Source organism: Culex quinquefasciatus, chromosome 2 (genome assembly GCF_015732765.1).
Source record: "Culex quinquefasciatus strain JHB chromosome 2, VPISU_Cqui_1.0_pri_paternal, whole genome shotgun sequence".
NCBI lineage: Eukaryota > Metazoa > Arthropoda > Insecta > Diptera > Culicidae > Culex > Culex quinquefasciatus.
This window is the reverse complement of record NC_051862.1, coordinates 8483109-8503007: the sequence shown is the minus strand read 5'-3', so window position 1 is coordinate 8503007 and position 19899 is coordinate 8483109. Positions and strand designations below refer to the sequence as shown.

General features: G+C 35.3%; 2 protein-coding genes across 2 annotated transcripts in view; both read right to left on the bottom strand.

The window, feature by feature from the left end:
* The window catches only part of LOC6043951, a 39674-nt gene extending 23394 nt beyond the window's left edge, over positions 1-16280 (bottom strand). The window contains exon 1 of the mRNA XM_038254717.1: positions 16147-16280. Coding sequence (XP_038110645.1) covers positions 16147-16201 — 55 coding nt within the window. The 5' untranslated portion in view covers positions 16202-16280. The remainder of the gene's footprint in view (positions 1-16146) is intronic.
* Positions 16281-17683: 1403 nt separating this feature from the next.
* Positions 17684-19033, bottom strand: LOC6043949 (venom serine protease). The gene is made up of 4 exons (XM_038256881.1): positions 19015-19033; positions 18746-18960; positions 18373-18694; positions 17684-18312 (listed from the first exon to the last, which is right to left on the bottom strand). Exons 1-4 carry the CDS (start codon positions 19031-19033, stop codon positions 17684-17686), a joined length of 1185 nt encoding a protein of 394 aa, XP_038112809.1.
* Positions 19034-19899: the final 866 nt, after the last annotated feature.

The window sequence follows — 19899 nt, the reverse complement described above, 5'->3', positions numbered from 1 at the left end:
TTTCTTGTTTCTTGTTTCTTGTTTCTTGTTTCTTGTTTCTTGTTTCTTGTTTCTTGTTTCTTGTTTCTTGTTTCTTGTTTCTTGTTTCTTGTTTCTTGTTTCGTGTTTCTTGTTTTTTATTTAATAATTTTTTTTGTGTTTAGTAAATATTTTTGTTCCACCACTGGCTCCTTTTAACCGTGAGATCCACTCTGGCCAACAAGACAACTATATGTGCCATGTAAATTATAGATGAACGAAACGGATGCCTTTTCTTTCCAAGCACTTTTTCCCTCCACCAGGTTTGCTTGATTACCGCCGGTGGACTTCCGTGAAGCGACCCTTCTCCGCTTCGGTTGGTCAATTTTCCTGCATATCTTAACAGAGCTGGGCCTCATACGTGGCCCCAAACTGATTGCTGCTGCTGCTCGGAGGGCTCAAAGGTGGTGCACACGTGTTTCAGAAGTGCTTTTTCAGAGCAGAAGCAAAAGAACGGTAAGATATGGGACCCAGCAGCAGGGCAATTTATCTTCAAGATTCTTCTCGAGATCTCGAGACTCTGTGGCAGTTTGTCGAGAGCCCACAGCAATGATGGACTGGTGCCCACCCAATTATCATTTCATCAAGCGGAGAATTGAGATAGAGAGACGTTGCAGCTTCTTTCGAGCTGTGCCTAGGAATGGTAGTCAATCAAGTTGTCAATTACTCACATTAGAACGACCAATGAAAAGGGCATGTCGATGGTGATCAAGTTGCAGTGAGAGAGAGAGAAGCAGAAAACTTCTGTCTGAGGAAGGAGATTTTTGTTTTAATTGAAATTGATTTTCTTACAAATTAGAAGGCTCTAGAAGTTATTTTGAAATATGTCATAATTTAATTTAGAGTGCTGACAAGCTTTAATTTAGAACTACATCCAGAACTGCTTTGACTGAACGCTTCTTCCGATGCCGATTTTTTATATATAGGGGAAATTCTCTTATGTTTGATTTTCACTATCTTAACAACTAGTTTTGCAAAACTATTGATAGAAACTTGCTCGCTCACTTTTTATTGAGCAATTTATCACTCGATTTCAGTTGAAAACGCTTTTAATTAGCTGTAATTGAATGTCAAAGTGCTGATAAGGCAACATTAGAGGCTCGCTGGAATTAGATGCTGTTTCCCTTTTTTTTATTTCAATTTCGTAACCTACACCTTCACCGACTAATTATATCAAAAGCATCAGAACAAACCCTCAAAAATCCGAGAGCAAACCCTCAAAAATCAAGTTTATTTTGAACTTAGCAATTCAAGGTTAAGTTTTAGAAGAGCTCCAAAAACAAAGTTTTCATTTTTGAAAAAAAAAATTGGGCTGGTAAAAATATTATTAAAAGTTTTTGCGTAATTAGGTAAAATTGACCATTTTTTTGATTTAAATTTAAAAATTACTTTTGAATTCTATATCAATTTTTGTCCCTCCTCCCCTCCACAAAATTTCCAACCATATCAGAGGGCATACAAAATTAACTATTCAAATTTGCATTGAAACTCCTTTTGTATGAACTATTCCCAATACATTTTATGACTATTATTTAAAAACAATTAACCAAATAAACGTAAAACTACAGGTAAAAGTTCAGGTATGTTTTTTAAAGATTCATTGATATTCTAAAATGATGTCAATAGCAATTTGTGATACTTTGTGTTTCGAAATGTCTTAAAACAGGCATGAAATTTGAAATTTGGGTAATTCTCCGCCAACTCACACAGCAGTTGCCCCGACCCCTCTTCGATTTGCGTGAAACTTTGTCCTAAGGGGTAACTTTTGTCCCTGATCACGAATCCGAGGTCCGTTTTTTGATATCTCGTGACGGAGGAGCGGTACGACCCCTTCCATTTTTGAACATGCGAAAAAAGAGGTGTTTTTCAATAATTTGCAGCCTGAAACGGTGATGAGATAGAAATTTGGTGTCAAAGGGACTTTTATGTAAAATTAGACGCTCGATTTGATGGTGTACTCAGATTTCCGAAAAAAAAACCTATTTTTCATCGAAAAAAACACTAAAAAAGTTTTAAAAATTATCCGATTTTCCGTTACTCGACTGTAAAAAATGTTGGAACATGTCATATTATGGGAAATTTAATGTACTTTTCGAATCTACATTGACCCAGAAGGGTCATTTTTTCATTTAGAACAAAATTTTTCATTTTAAAATCTCGTGTTTTTTCTAACTTTGCAGGGTTATTTTTTAGAGTGTAACAATGTTCTACAAAGTTGTAGAGCAGACAATTACAAAAATTTTGATATATAAGCATAAGGGGTTTTCTTATAAACATCACGAGTTATCGCGATTTTACGAAAAAAAGTTTTGAAAAAGTTGGTCGTCATCCATCATGGCCGTTCATGGTCACCCGCGACAGACACGGACGACGAAACAAAGAGAAACGCAAAAAGTAACTTTTTCAAAACTTTTTTTCGTAAAATCGCGATAACTCGTGATGTTTATAAGAAAACCCCTTATGCTTATATATCAAAATTTTTGTAATTGTCTGCTCTACAACTTTGTAGAACATTGTTACACTCTAAAAAATAACCCTGCAAAGTTAGAAAAACACGAAATTTTAAAATGAAAATTTTTGTTCTAAATGAAAAAATGACCCTTCTGGGACAATGTAGATTCGAAAAGTACATTAAATTTCCCATAAAATGACATGTTCCAAAAAATGTTACAGTCGAGTAACGGAAAATGGGAGAATTTTCAAAACTTTTTTAGTGTTTGTTTTCGATGAAAAATGCGTTTTTTTCGGAATTCTGAGTACGCCATCAAATCGGGCGTCTAATTTTACATAAAAGTCCCTTTGACACCAAATTTCTATCTCATCACCGTTTCAGGCTGCAAATTATTGAAAAACACCTCTTTTTTCGCATGTTCAAAAATGGAAGGGGTCGTACCTCCCCTCCGTCACGAGATATCAAAAAATGGACCTCGGATTCGTGATCAGGAACAAAAGTTACCCCTTAGGACAAAGTTTCACGCAAATTGAAGAGGGGTCGGGGCAACTTTTCCCGATTTCGTGTGAGTTGGTAGAGAATTACCCATTTGCTTTTATTTTATTATTTGACATCCCTACGTCCTCGATCAGACTATAAATAAAATATGTACTAGCCTTAATTCTCCATTAGAATTGTTTTTTTTTATCAAGAGTTTCACTAAACCAAAATACGTAATATTGAATTTTTGATTCTTTAGGTATGTAAGTCTTGACCCCAAAATTTTTAAAATATTTTTTTTTCGAAGAGATCAAAAATTTTACAAATGTTTCATTTTTCAGCATTGCAAATTTGACATTATGGATATTGGCATAAGAGGATGAGACTTAAAAATTTTTTTTTGTTTTTTTTTACTGTACTGTATTTTCAGGCATGGACAATCATGAACACTATTTAAAAAAACGAAAAACGAGAAATTTTCAGTTAAAATTAAACTTTAAGTGTCTAACTTTAAACCTTTCTTTTGTAAGAAAGGCACAATATGTAAGTAATTTGTCATTCGGCACATTTCTGACGCATTTATTTTCCTTATCGGCGCCAACCTAGCTTTTGCGAGCTTTTAGCTCGGCTATAGTACGGTCAACCAAGCTAAGCTAAGCTAAGGCATAATATGTAAGTAATTGTTGATTCCAAATTCAATCTTTTATTTAAAACTGAAATAAAATAAAAATTGACTAAAATTTGCAAAAAAAATAATAAAAATCGGCAAAAAAAAATCCGTAAACCTTTTTTTTCTGAATAGTCCTCTTCCATACCTAAAACTTTGCCGAAGACACCAAATCAGAAAATTCCTTCAAAAGTTCCAGATTTGCGAATATTTACGATCCATTTTTGTAAAAACAGCTGCCAACGTTACATGGAGCCTTGTATGGGTGAACCAATGACAAAAAAATGCTTCTTTGATTATTGATTATTTAAAAAAAAGTCAATTTCATTTCATTACATAAATTGATTTTAAAATCTGTCAATGTTTTCAAGACATAAACTCATCAAACTTGTTTTAAATGTTTCAAATAAAACAATTGTGGAAAAATTAGATAAACAATTTCCATATACATGCATTCCATAAGTTGTAAATATAAATAGAAAAACTGTGTAAAAACCTTTTTCTTCAAACTTTTTAAATTTATGAATAGAAGAGTTCATAAATCTTTCAAAAATGCCAGGTATTCTGACTGGTTTGATGCAACTTTTCAACACAGCCCCTTTTTCCGATTTCCTGAAATTTATATTTTTATGTCAAAAATTTGCAAATATCTTGTAATGCCAACGATAAGACAGAAAAATAAACAAAAAAAGCAAAGTTATTCATAATACAAAAGTTTCAATCTACTTCCATTTATTTTCTACAAATACCTAATTTGAACAAAAAATATTAAATTTCAACAGGTAGCTTAAAAATGCCAACATAAAATCAATTTTAACATATCCATTCGCGGTAATTGAAATTGACAGCTCTTCTCTTGTAACACCGGCCATGGTCTTTCCCATTACAACGAACGGAATTTTCTGCGCTCCACGCCCACACAACTGACGGGGACGAAGGCGTGCGAAAGGCGTTGTTACCTTTACATAAATTTATGATGTGCGGTAACTCGAGCTGACACCTCTTTTCCCACGCTCACATTCCGTCAAACTAATTGTACCCTTTTGTAAGGGTTTTTCCTTTTAGGGTAGAAGTATTTATTTTTGTCTTAATTTTGTAATTTTCAAAAGCTTACCACAATGTTTCATAAATTATTTTAACTTGAGATTTTTTAAAGTTGACTTTCCTCGAAATTCTGCGAAAATCCGCTTCCTCTCCCGGTAAAATTTCCCGCAAACTTCCAAGTGCCCGGAACGTCAACGGTGCGTCGGAATTCATTTCCTCCTGCGTGGCATTTTGTTTTCCCCTTAACCACAGCTTTCACTTCACACGTGCGCTGCCGTTTTACGGCGATATGATGTATACGCCATTTTGGACATTTTCAATTTTATTGTACAGTCTGATAAAGAATCTTAAAAGCTACCTCCTGATGAAAGAATTTTTCAAAAAACTGCTCTGGGGCCCATTTTATTAAGCAAACAAACAATGATGTATACGCCAATTTTACTCATCATGATGTATGTATACATTGAGAATTGCTAGAAGTCAAATTCAATTCTGTTTGAATGTTGATTTAAGGTTTTGGGACCAAATCAAGACTTGGCAATATTTTATTACATTATTTCGATTTAATTCTTAGGGGACGTCCAATAGGCGTCATCCATAAAGTACGTCACGTTCTGTGGGAAGAGGGGGGTTTTGAGTAAGCGTGACATTGCGTGTTAAAACCATAGGGAAATCGTGACAAAGGGAGGTGGAGTAAATTTTGGCTGATTTTAATGTGACGTACTTAATGGATGACACCTTATCCACATCCCCGTAGATACTTTTTTGAAAATTCTAAACCCACGCACCTCCCTTGTGGATAGTGCGTCCATCCCGGGAATTCCCGGGACAAAAATCCCGGGATTTTTCCAAAACCGGGAATTCCCGAATCCCGGGATTTTTTAAATTTTGTCCCGGGAATTCCCGAAATTGAAAACAAATCAAATTTTGGTTTGGAAATTCAGATTTGGTTGTGGAAATAGATGAATAGTTGAATACTTAGTACTCGATAAGAATTTTAAAGCATTCAAATTTGTATTCGGCATGTATCAGCATAAATTTGGCTTGTTAGGGAAAATTGCCTTGCGCTTTCAATATTTTCTATTAAATTTTATTTATTTAAAAAAGAATTGGTATTATATTTTCATATATTCATGACTTGAAACTTTAAATATTTCATCAAAAACAAGCATCTGTAGCAAATCAGGACAAAAGTAAGGAATTTAGACTGCTATTTTAGCAATTTTTTACATAATGTTCTGATTGTTTTGATTGATTTTAGTTACAACAGGAATATTACAAAACAATTAGTACACCGATTTCCAAATTTATTGCTCTAAAATCTCGTGTATCTTTTCAGACTGCAGTCCTGATTATCTCCAGTTGGCGGTAGTGACTTAGGGATAATTTTTAAAATATGTTTTAATATAAAACATCAAATTCTAAACTTATCTAAAGTGTTGTTGTTTTAGACAGTTTCAATGAAATTAACAGTATTGAGCTAATTCTATAAAAGGCTTAAAAAACATAACAAATATAATGAAAACATAGATTTTTTTAATGTTTCAAAAATTTCCCGGGATCCCGGGAATTCCCGGGATTCCAAAAATATTTTTCCCGTTTCCCGGGAATTTCAAAAACCGGGAAAATTGGACGCCCTACTTGTGGACAATTGTTCATGCAAAAAAAATGTGTTTATGGTGCTTAGACAATCGCTAAGGGAGCGTTCTTTTATTACGTAACGCAAAAAAACGGATTTTTAGACCCCCTCCCCCCTAGTAACAAAATTTCCATACAAATTTAAAAAAAAAATGTATGGAGCGTAACACGGCCTCCAACCCCCCCCCCCTCCCCCAACTGCGTTACGTAATAAAAGAACGCTCCCTAATACCCTCCCCCCCCCTTAAAGTATCCACGTGGGCAATGCATTAAGGGATCCGCTCATCTGTCAAAATAGCTGGCACAAAAAATATATCCAGCCTAGTAGCCAGCTTTGATCAAGCAATGTATACATACATCATTGGGAAGTAAAAGTAGTGATTTTTTATCGCTATTTTTTCGGCCAAATGATGTTTGTGGTTTAAAATCGTAGAGAATAGGAAAAAACAAGAAATTTTGTAGGGGCCACATTTTTATTGTACTTTTTAACAGTTTCTACAGAGCAGACCTTAAATTAGTCATTTTAAATTGAAAAAATGAACAAAAACAGAAAATCGTGTCTACAGCAAAATCACCTCGATGGCGTATACATCATATCGCCGTAAAACGGCAGTGCGCCGCCGTGGTAGCCGTTCCTTGCAGTATTGCCCCCCGCCTCGTTGAATAAAGCCGGAAATTGTGCCGGAAGTGGCCTTTTCTTTTCTTCCGGGGTAGATTTTCCACGCTTTCCACTCGATTGAGAGGGGGAAAAGAGAGAAAGAGAGCAGAATGAAACGAATGATGGCTCTATTGGAAATGCGGTGCTATGTGGAGTGAAACCATAAATTACAGTGAAACTGAAATTATTAGCTACTTTGGAATAATGTTAATATGATAAAAAAAAATCACAGAACAACAAAAAAGAAATTGAAAAATTTATCAAAATAAAAATAAGCACAGTTAAAAAATAAATTAATTTGCAAAATTTATTAGGATTACTGTAAATGTTCTGATTCCCTGAATTCGATCCCTAATGAAGTGAAAAGATACGAGTTTCTCTCATGACTTTTAATTTTCTCCGGTCATCTGCACTTGTTGGCAGCTTCCGTTAAAAAAAGTGATCAAATTATTCACCCTAAGAACAATACAATTATTAAAAACTTGAACCAAAGCAACAAACCAGCCACAACCACCCGCCTACAGAACCGGCAGCACTAACTTAACGCTAATCCCCACGTAATCCGGAAATTTAAGCTACACAAAATTGCCCTAACCTGCAGGACCTGAACAAGCCAACAAGTCGTCCGAACGGTGGTTCTCGACGAGCTCTGATCCGATTTTACGACGGGCCATCCATCGTCCCAGCGGAGCCAACTACAGTCGGTCCAACCAACCACCCTGTAAGGATCGCGGGAAAACTCCCGGCGAAACTTACATAATTCTGTCTGCATAATTTATACTTTTTCTTGCCACGGAAAAGTCTCGCCCAGGTCGGTCGCGGATGGCCATTAAGGTTTCGCGCGGAAACTGCTTTCGAGGCACCTGGATGAGGGGATGAGTTGGTCGAATTGTTTTAAGATTTTTAAAAGTTACTTTAGTTCATCGTATTGATTTTATAAATTATCCAATTCATTTTTCGAAATACACTGAAATTTGCCAACTTTCAACATTGTAATCAAAACATCATTCAACCATAAAGTACTAATCTTACGATTTTTTTTTGTGGAAGCGATTGTATGATTTATTAGATTATACAAACTCGTGATTTTATTGAGCATTGCTTTGAGATAATAGCTAGAAGGTTCTAAGAAAATATAAGCAAAAATAGTTATATTCAAAACACTTCAAACAATCTACAATATACTTGAAGATGCAAAGTAATGCAAGTAATTAAAGTTGTTATAAATTATTTGCATTTCTATTTTCACTGAAGTTTAATGTTTTCCTTTCCGTTAAAAATAATTCAAGGTAATACACTTTGTTATTTTTTGAACATTTTTGAAAACGAAGGAAGGCGTAACTTAAGCATTGAAAGTATTCACAGCGGGTGATATCTGAAGCAGTATTTGAAAAGGGCGGATAAACATTTTGATAGCTGAAACTATTTTGCAAATTCCGAGAATCGCAGTATTAAAAGTCAGTACTTCGAGTTTTTTTTATTTCTCGGTTGTCTCCGAATTTGAAATTAGTTCTAGATATCATGTTTATCCACCCTTTTCAAGTGTTGCTGCAAATATTTTATACAAAAAAACATAAAAAATAATTATTTTTCGATCTAAAATAAAAGTATGCTTGAATCTGAAGTGAAACTTCACACCTTTCCTGTCATTCTCGGGTAACGCAATGGCCTACTTTTCATTGCCAAAAATTATGTACTAGAACGTACTTTCCATGGTCGATTTTCGTGCTGAAAAGAAAGCAACTAGGTAAACCTCGTTGGATAAATGAACGTCTCGTGCTTAAAAAAAACTTCTTTTTGCAACTTGTGGCAACTATTTCAGCACTTGTATCGAGAAAAAAAAACTTTTCGATGCTGTTTTAGAAATTGACACTTCGTCTGCTGTGTGCTATCTTGCGACATAGACCATTTTGGTCGAAAATGAGTTAATGATGACGTTTTGTTATACATAACAAAAACTACAAGATTCTTTAACCCGATTTTGGGAACTCGCTTCCGTTTCCCGGATATCGCAATACACACTTGTGACATAGACCACATAAGTACATAAGTATGCTCATATAGTTTTCAAGGAAAAAAATGTTTCTATTTAGTTAACTAAGTTTAAAAGCTTTTCAACAAAATACATATGAATTTTAGGTAAAAAATTTTAAAAGTCGGAATTTTTACTTCCATTCGTTAAAACTAGTTTTGTTTATAAAATTAACGATTTATATTGCATTTTAAACTGAATTCGTAGCATGAATCACAAGTTTTCGTATTTTACATAATATTTGTTCAGCTGAAATTGCTCATAAATTTGAAGATTTTTGAGAATTGTTTTTCAAAAACACATGTTATTTATTATTTACAAACTTATTTTACCATCTCCTAGGGAAAATTGTCCAAAGAATCCGAAAATTTATTCCGTTTTCCGATGCAAAATTATGTACATTGAGAAAATCATTACACTTCGAGAAGTTTGAAATCATGCCTTTCATCAACATTTTCGTAGTTAGAGTTTACTAACTTTCTAAACTTTTCAAAATTTTATGAAAAGTTCTTCTTGAGGTACTTTGAACACTTCTCTACCACGGTCAGTATGATTCCAAACCATTACATACGTATTTAATGTGTACTCATCATTTTGCGGAAAAATATCAAACCTATCAAAGTCGCCCCGGCTATCAAAGTCATCCCGTTTTACGGTATCTTTTAACTGGTGTAACGAAATTAGTTGAAACTTGGAGCGATTGCTTCAAAAAGTTTGGCTCTGTCATTCATAGTTTTGAAAATATTTATCATCAAACTTTAAAAATTGTTTTTCTCGATGAGTACTAATTAGTCGTTGTCACAAGATAGCACACAACAGAAGACTTGTATTGACGGGAAACGGGAGTGTTTCCAGAATTGCAAACAAAAAGTAAAATACAATTGAAATTTTTATTTTTTTTAAACTACTTTAAATACATTCTTGAAAATAATTCTTGAGCCAAAAAAATGCCGTATTGTTTGCATACAAGGCAAAAGGTAATGGTGTTATAAGTTTGTTAAAAAAAATCGTCTTATCATGAGAAAAAAAAATCCATTGACCAAAAAGTTAATACTACAGACATGTTATACAATCAATTCCCTACCTTTTGACTAAAGTAAGTATGGGTGATGAATGTTGTTGCAAAAAGATATTAAGGTTTCGAAAATATAATTTTTAAGAGCAATTTCAGAAGCTATTTTAAAACGTAAAATAATTTTAGAACTTTGCACATTTTCAAAAGCTTCAAAATACCATTCAAATACAACAAAGAGGATTGGATTTAATCAAGTTTTACAAAAATGCAGCCTTAAAAAAATTATCATTTTTGACGAAAAATACGTTTTTTCAGAATATTGAGCACCGTCATCAGCGGTGACATTAGGTCTGGGGGTGAGATTGGGTCATACAAATTTCAGCATTTTTGTATGACCCAATCTTACCCCTCAGACCCAATGTCACCCCTGATGACGGTACGCCATCAAATCGAGCGTCCAATTTTACACAAAAGTCCCTCTGACAACACATATCTATCTCCTCATGGTTTCGAGCTACAATTAGCTGAAAAATGTGTCTAAGTTAAAAATTAAAAAAAGGGGTCGTACCGCCTCACCGTCGCGAGATATCAAAAATTTCACGAAAATCGAAGAGGGGTTGGTCCACTGCCGTGTGAATTGGCGAAGAATGACCCAGCAATTGTAAGATTTTTTATGTGTTCGGATCATGAATTTCAATGTCTCATGTAAACCTTTTTAAAATCGATGAAAATGAATTATTTTATATTTTCATAAAAAGCTTTGAAAAATATTTGTATGAAAAATCATTTTCAGTCCATGTTAAAAAACTCCACAGATTTAAAACCTTCAAAAACCTTTTCGAACACCAAATAAACTCCTATCCAACAACTTTCTTCAAGTCCCACAAACTTGCGAGAAGACCACACTCCTGAGACTCTCTCTCACACACACACACTTTCCCACGCGTTCGCGGACAAGATATTACAAGCCGGGGGAATCCCTACCCGTACTCCATCTCGCGTCTTGGGCACCGAAACCCACCCACACGGACCTTCACCGTCGTCGTCGTCGGTCCTCACAAGACAATGAAGATATCCACGTGCGCAGACGACGACGACCAGGACCACGTGGAATCCCCGCCGTGTTCGCGGTGAAATTTAATGGCGGAGAAGAAATTTACAACCCATTCAACGCGACCGAGGCCAGACACTGCTGCACACGTGCAAAGTCCTTCGCCGAGGTGGTCGTACATCAAGCAGTCGGGAGTGAGCCACAGTCAAAACCGGGCCCGGATTAAATCAAATTATGCATGTGCGCCCGAGCCAGCCAGCGATGGGGTCGAGTGGAATAATGGCGGCCGACCGAAGCCCGGGAGTCCCGGATAGCTTGGTGGCTTGGTTACCCGGGGAAGATATTTTTCCCTGTTCCAGACTTTCCCAACTGTGCGTAGTCGTTCTGGTCTGGAGAGGTTAAGGGAAAATCACTGAACTTTAAACGAGGGTTGATTGGGTTAAGGTGCATTAAAATTTAAGTTGAGTCTAGTGAAATGGATTGTTATAATGTAAAGACTTTGGGTTTCACCGTAGGTATCTTGGCATTCGCCAATATAAAGTTGATCAGATGTGCGTTCTTTTAGCACAACTACGGTGATATCTTGAATTTCTCTTCTTTATAAATCTTCTTAATCATTTATTCATTATAATTTATGAAAGATTATATTGCGATTACCCCAGCACTCAACGACTTTCTAATAAAATTGATCTCAACTTGCTAATCATACTAAAAAATCAAGTGTAGATCAAAACTATCGGAAAAGTATTTTAAAAATTGTATACGCAATTTTAAATAACACCGACTAAAATAATTTTTGCGCAGGCTCAATTCGAGGGGCATGAACGTATCAAATTTTAGGGTAGATTTAAAAAAAATATTCAAATGCTTGGAAAATTTCACGAAATTTTCAATTTTTTGCAATAAAAATTGTACACATGTAAAAAATTAAACGACATTTTTGAGATGTTGACAAAATAACGTTTTCTTATATCATTTTCTTTAGGAACTATATCTCAGCAACCGTTGGTCCAATCTTCAATATCTTTGAAGCAAACTTAGGGGTAATTTAGGGTAATTTTCTGATCATTTAAAAAAAATTAGGGTAGGCCGCCGGTTTAGTTCGTTTAAGTTATTGTTTTAATTTCATTACAATTGGTTACGTGGTGTCCTGTTTTCTTTACGTTTAAAATCATTGATCGCGTCATCTAAATTGTACAAACAGTAAAAAATTTACTGAAAAGTCCTGCCCATAGCACTACTGCTCGGTTGGCACGCGTTCGATTAAAAAACTTTTTTAAATAATCAATTTATTATCTTTCCGCAACCGGCTGCCTAAGATTTAAAATTTTCAACCGATAAACAAAATGCTCATGGTCACATCACTGCCACTCGTGAATCCTGACCTCATACCCATCTACTAACACCCTCAAAACTCATGTGATACTTTGTCGGAGAAGCAGTCGATTGGGCGGTCTCTATCACTAAAGTATCGGACTAACATTCCCATCCACTTCCCCGTGACCCTACCACTGGTCGTGGCCGGCGCCGGTATTGATCAGCATGATAGGGGCCTTTGAGAAGTTGCGAAGCGAGGAAAGATAGCGCCCACTCATCTTCCACGGCTCGTGGATGTAACTTCTGGAGGTCCTGGTCAATAACGGAGTAGCAACTGCGGGTGGGCACCTATGCTTATGCTTATGCTTATTTAAAAAAAATTAGGGTTGGTCAAATCAAAACTCAAAAATTATAGAATGATCAAAAATAGCAAATTTAATCAGGAGTCCCAATTAATAACAAACGTAATCTGAACACGTTATCAAAAAAAAATCGACGATTATCTTGAAAATGGTGCTCGATATCGAAATTAATGTAAAGTAATTTTCATTTATGAAAATGATTTACCATCTTAAATTTAAGTCAAAATAATTGTTTCGTTTAAAGAAAACATGATTTCTTTGAAAAAAATTCAACACTTCTAAATGACTTTGACCAACTAGAGCCATTGATTTTTCGAAGTTTTTTGTTTTTTTAAAGAGTGTAACTATTCTTTTCTGAGAATTCCTAAGTCATACCTTAGGTAGGTTACAACTTTGCCGAATTGATAAGAAATTTATTCTCAAGATACAGATTTATCAGTATTTTAAAAGCGTTTTTGTATGGACAGCTGCCAAAATTGTATGAAAAATTGTATGGACGAAGCAATGATGAAAAATTACGTCTTTTGTCATAGGAACAGTAAAAATTCGAAAAATACGTTAATTTGTAAAAAAATAGTATTTTCAACAAAAAACTCTGATAAATTGAAAAAGCATACAAAATTTCCATTTCGTTGATAATAACTTGATATCCATATTGCAAATTTTGATATTTTGTGTATTTTCAAAAATGTACGGTATTTTGTGAAACTTTTAGTATTTAAAAAAAAAACTCTGTTAAAGTGAAAAAAATCATAAAAAAATCGCTTTGTTTGATTCCCATATTTCATATTTTGAAAATTTCAGTATTTTCCAAAAAATATGTTTTTTTGTGAAAATTTCAGAATTATCAAAAAAAGCTCTAATAAATGGAAAAACCATACAAATTTTCAAATCGTTTGAAAACCGTATTGCAAATAATAAAAATCTGAATATATTCGAAAAAATAATTTTTTTTGTGAAAATTATAGTATTTCACAAACATACTTTAATAAAGTGAAAAAAACATACATAATTTCGCTTCGTTTGATACCAATATTGCAAATTATGAAAATTGAGTTTTTTCAATAGAATGCGGTATATTGTGAACAATTTTGAGTACATATTTATTCTTTATTTAACAAACTATATTTTCAAAAATGATATTCATGGTGAAAGCATTGAAAATTTAACATAATATGGTTGAATTAATCGATTTTAGAATTTTATCGCCGATAGAATTATCAAAAAAAAACGATAACGATAATGATATATTATCGTTATCGTCCCGACGGTAATTTTATCGATTAACAACCTTGAACTTGACCAATAACTAATTTATAACCTATTAAATTAACCTTACAAAAATCGGTATAAGTTATATTAGGGTAATTCTCTACCAACTCACACGAAATCAGGAAAAGTTGCCCCGACCCCTCTTCGATTTGCGTGAAACTTTGTCCTAAGGGGTAACTTTGGTCCCTGATCACGAATCCGAGGTCCGTTTTTTGATATCTCGTGACGGAGGGGCGGTACGACCCCTTCCATTTTTGAACATGCGAAAAAAGAGGTGTTTTTCAATAATTTGCAGCCTGAAACGGTGATGAGATAGAAATTTTGAGTCAAAGGGACATTTATGTAAAATAAGACGCCCGATTTGATGGCGTACTCAGAATTCCGAAAAAACGTAATTTTCATCGAAAAAAACACTAAAAAAGTTTTGAAAATTCTCCCATTTTCCGTTACTCGACTGTAAAAATTTTTGGAACATGTCATTTTATGGGAAATTTAATGTACTTTTCGAATCTACATTGACCCAGAAGGGTCATTTTTTCATTTAGAACACATTTTTTCATTTTAAAATTTCGTGTTTTTTCTAACTTTGCAGGGTTATTGTTTAGAGTGTAAAAATGTTCTACAAAGTTGTAGAGCAGACAATTACAAAAATTTTTATATATAGACATAAGAGGTTTGCTTATAAACATCACGAGTTATCGCGATTTTAGGAAAAAAAGTTTTGAAAAAGTTACTTTTTGCGTTTCTCTTTGTTTCGTCGTCCGTGTCTGTCGCGGGTGACCATGAACGGCCATGATGGATGACGACCACCTTTTTCAAAACTTTTTTTCGTAAAATCGCGATAACTCGTGATGTTTATAAGCAAACCCCTTATGTCTATATATCAAAATTTTTGTAATTGTCTGCTCTACAACTTTGTAGAACATTGTTACACTCTAAAAAATAACCCTGCAAAGTTAGAAAAAACACGAAATTTTAAAATGATAAAATTTGCTCTAAATGAAAAAATGACCCTTCTGGGTCAATGTAGATTCGAAAAGAACATTAAATTTCCCATAAAATGACATGTTTCAAAAAAATTTACAGTCGAGTAACGGAAAATGGGAGAATTTTCAAAACTTTTTTAGTGTTTTTTTCGATGAAAAATACGTTTTTTCGGAATTCTGAGTACGCCATCAAATCGGGCGTCTTATTTTACATAAAAGTCCCTTTGACACCAAATTTCTATCTCATCACCGTTTCAGGCTGCAAATTATTGAAAAACACCTCTTTTTTCGCACGTTCAAAAATGGAAGGGGTCGTACCGCCCCTCCGTCACGATATATCAAAAAACGGACCTCGGATTCGTGATCAGGGACAAAAGTTATCCCTTAGGACAAAGTTTCACGCAAATCGAAGAGGGGTCGGGGCAACTGCTGTGTGAGTTGGCGGAGAATTACCCATTAAGAATTTTTAAATTTTATCTGCTTGCTCTACATTATACTTTCGTTTCTTTTTCAAAACATTAGGAGGTTCCAATATGCTAAAGGTCATCAACTCTACTAATTGAACTTATTGTTAGTAAACAAACGCCTACACTAATGATTCAATACACAAAATGCTGACCATCTGGTATCAGGTTTGCTATTTCCTCACCCAAAACTGTTACAAACACTTGTAAATGAAAAACTTGCTTCGGAAGCAAAATCGTCATTTTTTCGTCACAAACCAAAACCACCACCACTACCAGTAGCGTCATCAGCTGTTCCACTGTTGTATAGTAATGTGACGTATGCGCCATTTTTATGATTTTGATTTGATTTTTAACATCAAACACATATTTAACTCAAAAGAAGACGATATAAAAGGCTTTAAAAAAACTGTATGGCGTATACATCACATCGCCATGAAAAAAGAATGCCACTGTTGGTGTGTTGTAAACCTCGTGAACTCTCGATCACGACCACGCCGCCAAAACGGATAGGAATCGTCGCAGATTTTATAAAAATAGCACCACGCAAAACAGAGGAAAAGCCGATTACATCCGAAAATGCGTTTCCAAAATTGGACTTTTTTCCTACGACCGCTGTGCGAGTATGTACCGGCACCGTTTTGATGTTATGTGATTTTTCTTTAAAGTGAGAATCGTTAAAATTGTCACCTTTATCATCGACGTTCATTTTCCAACCAGCGGAACTTTTTCTTCGTTCTGTCATCTTGATTGAATTTACTGTTAAATTTCACTAAACGATTAAATTATCACTAATTTGAGCAAAACAAACTTAAAAAATAATATTTAAAAAAAAACACGCAAAACACTCCCTCGATCCGCGATCGACAAATCTTTTCCTCAAACTGATCGCTTTTCGCGAGGAGGGGAAATTTCCACCGAGAAAAATCGGAAAAAGGCGAATTCATTTTCTCTTGCCAGTGGTCAGTGTGAGAGATGAAGAAAGAGAAAAAGTGAATTAGTGTATATTGACGGCTTATTTTCACTTTCAAGCCGGCATCGGAAAATCGTTTGCTTGATCGTGATCTTCATAGGTGACTTGTTGAGTGTGCGCGCGCGAATTTTCTCGTGAGAATGAGAAAGAGGATTCTTGAGAGAGCGAGTCTGCGTTGCGCCATCGATTTTTTCTAGGTTCTTCTTAGCTCCCATTCGGCGTCAGCTGTTCACAGAGGAAAAATCTGAGGGAAAATGATGAAAACCCCAAATAAACAAAAAAGATTTGGAGAAAAAACGGGTGATGAAAAGTCCGGTCGCGTCACGACCTGGTTATCGTTTTCAACAGAGCCGACTCGTGAGCAGAGTAGAATGTTTGGGTTTTGACGAAAACACGTGTTTGCTTCAAGGTCGAATGGCATGTGTTTTCCTCAAGAGAAAATTCGTTTATGTAGCATAGGGGTTGCGATACGTTCGATCTGAAAAAAAGGGTATCGAAAAAACAAAAATACAAAAATACAAAAATACAAAAATACAAAAATACAAAAATACAAAAATACAAAAATACAAAAATACAAAAATACAAAAATACAAAAATACAAAAATACAAAAATACAAAAATACAAAAATACAAAAATACAAAAATACAAAAATACAAAAATACAAAAATACAAAATACAAAAATACAAAATACAAAAATACAAAAATACAAAAATACAAAAATACAAAAATACAAAAATACAAAATACAAAAATACAAAATACAAAAATACAAAAATACAAAAATACAAAATACAAAAATACAAAATACAAAAATACAAAAATACAAAAATACAAAAATACAAAAATACAAAAATACAAAAATACAAAAATACAAAAATACAAAATACAAAAATACAAAAATACAAAAATACAAAAATACAAAATACAAAAATACAAAAATACAAAAATACAAAAATACAAAATACAAAAATACAAAAATACAAAAATAAAAATACAAAAATACAAAAATACAAAAATACAAAAATACAAAATACAAAAATACAAAATACAAAAATACAAAAATACAAAAATACAAAAATACAAAAATACAAAAATACAAAAATACAAAAATACAAAAATACAAAAATACAAAAATACAAAAATACAAAAATACAAAAATACAAAAATACAAAAATACAAAAATACAAAAATACAAAAATACAAAAATACAAAAATACAAAAAAAAATAAAGGATTCAAAATTAATTTGTTTATTTACTTCTCACAGTACTGAATCCCTGGTGTATTCGCCTTAATCCACGTCAAATACGACGTAACTCTAGTATTGACACTCGGACTACTGCTGGCACAGGCAACACCATAGCTAATCACACCAACATGAAACACAACTCCATTATTGGGATTCGTGTACAAAATCGGCCCTCCCGAGTCGTACTGACAGGTATCCTTCCCGGCCGTAAACGTACAAAGCTGACTCGCCGTCACCCCGGCCATTTTCGTCCGACACGACTCATTGCTGATCACGTTCAGGCTGACCTTCTGCAGAACCGACGACGTCGGCGCGCCAAAGTCCACCGTTCCCCAGCCGGTCGCCTCCACAATCTGCCCGTTGAACGTGGCTGTTGGCCACTGCCAGGGCAGGCAAGCCGGTCCAACTCCTCGGGTGAAGACGATTTCGTCGCGAGTTCTGACGAGAGCGATATCGTTAACGGATGTCTTCGCTCGATAGCCGGTGTGGCTGGTGAAGGTCGTCAGTGGCATCAGGACGGCGTACGGGGAGTCCGTTCCGGTGGACAGGTCGTGGTCTCCGACCAGGAGGACCGTGTCGGCGATCTTCCGGGATAGCAGACAGTGGGCGGCGGTGATGGCGTGACGATTTGAGACTGGTTAAATTGAAGGAATGAATGAGATGTTACAGGTTATCCAGCGCCAATCTACATTACTTATGGTCGCCCCACAAAATGGCTTCCTCGAGGCGATGCTGACTAGAGCGGCCATCATGGGGAACTCGTTGGCCACGGTGGGAGCCCCGTTGACGATCTTGACGACTCGGCGTCGGCCACAATCGCACGGAGGTCGCCGAGCTGCGATCTGACATCGGAAGCGGCCACCGGTTGAGGAGGCAAGCGTCCTCAGTGTGACGGTCAGCTTGTTTGCCGTGGATTGAAGCACGAACGTGGACTGGCCACAATATCTGGACGCATCCGTCAGCAGGGCGTTTCCGGTGAGGGACACTTCCAGGCGATCTGCGGCGCAGTTGGTACTCTTGAAAATTTTGAAATGTAGTTTTTAACTTCGAAATCAATCCAAACCTACCTTAGCAAGAATCACATCGTAACAGTTCAAATGAAGAAGATAGTTCGTTGGTGCCGTCAATCGCCAACGGCAGTTGGTATTGGCCCTGAAGTAGCCACTGTAGTTTGGTGATTCAATGTAGAGAGTCTCGTCAGCTTGTACGTTTCTGATGGTGTCACATCCTGCAAATTGTCCAGAACTCCCAACAACTAATTCTAGCAGCAGAAGCCCTAAAACTACACAAAATATTTTTCAAAAAGTAAACACGAAACCCATTTCATTAAACCAACCATAACGATAACAGCTCATTGCACAACCTCTTATGCTCTTGGTCGTGAAATTTCGGTGGCACTGAGGCCGACCACTTCAGGGAAGGTTAATTTTTATCTTGCCCAAAATTTACGACAACGCAACGCAGATAATATCCTCCGTTGATGTAATGGACGCATCTTGGATGGTAGGGTAGAGGCACCTATCTTCAACAATCAACGCTTTCACCACGTAAGTTTTCATTTGAATGAACAGTGTTAGCCGATTTTTTAATATAATGCCTTTGTACTCCAGAATTAACAGGTTATTTACCAATTAAAACCAACCAAAACAATATTCCAGCAAACAACTCTTTCAGTGTCCACCCAAAACAAAACGTTCTCCAGATAACGCACCAAGTCAAGACTGATAACGTAGATATCGCATCAACACCCCAAAACAACAATAAACAACCCCATTTGCACCTGTTTAGAGCCCCACTAGTTACCACACAGGGGAAGTAATTCATCGTGTGCAAGTCCTCGTGTAGGCTGCAGCAGACGTCAAGCTTATCTGATGCCCACAGTTCCGAGTACAGTTTATCAACACAGTCGTTTTATCAGATCAAAGGCGAGCTTTGTAGTTTTGCAGCATCCAGCGTGACGAACGAGTTTTTTTTTTTTTTTTTTTTTTTTTTAATTTATATTTATTTTGATTTTTTCTTCCATGTACATTCATTCAGTTAAAATATTATTGAGTGTCCAATCACAATCGATGACTTTTCACCTCAATTTTAAATACTAGCAACTTTCATTTATTCATGAAATATTTAGCTTTCGCTATTCAGTGATTTCAAATGTAGGAGGTCCTACATGTACAAAAGGGAAAAGGAATACCTTAAAACTAACTTAAAAACTATATAAAGA

Excerpts from the sequence above, each read along its gene's own strand:
- LOC6043949 (XM_038256881.1), bottom strand. Across the intron at positions 18,695-18,745 it reads ACGATGTGATTCTTGCTAAG|AGTACCAACTGCGCCGCAGA; the intron begins GTAGGTTTGGAT and ends AAAATTTTCAAG. Across the intron at positions 18,313-18,372 it reads ATTTTGTGGGGCGACCATAA|TCTCAAATCGTCACGCCATC; the intron begins GTAATGTAGATT and ends CAATTTAACCAG.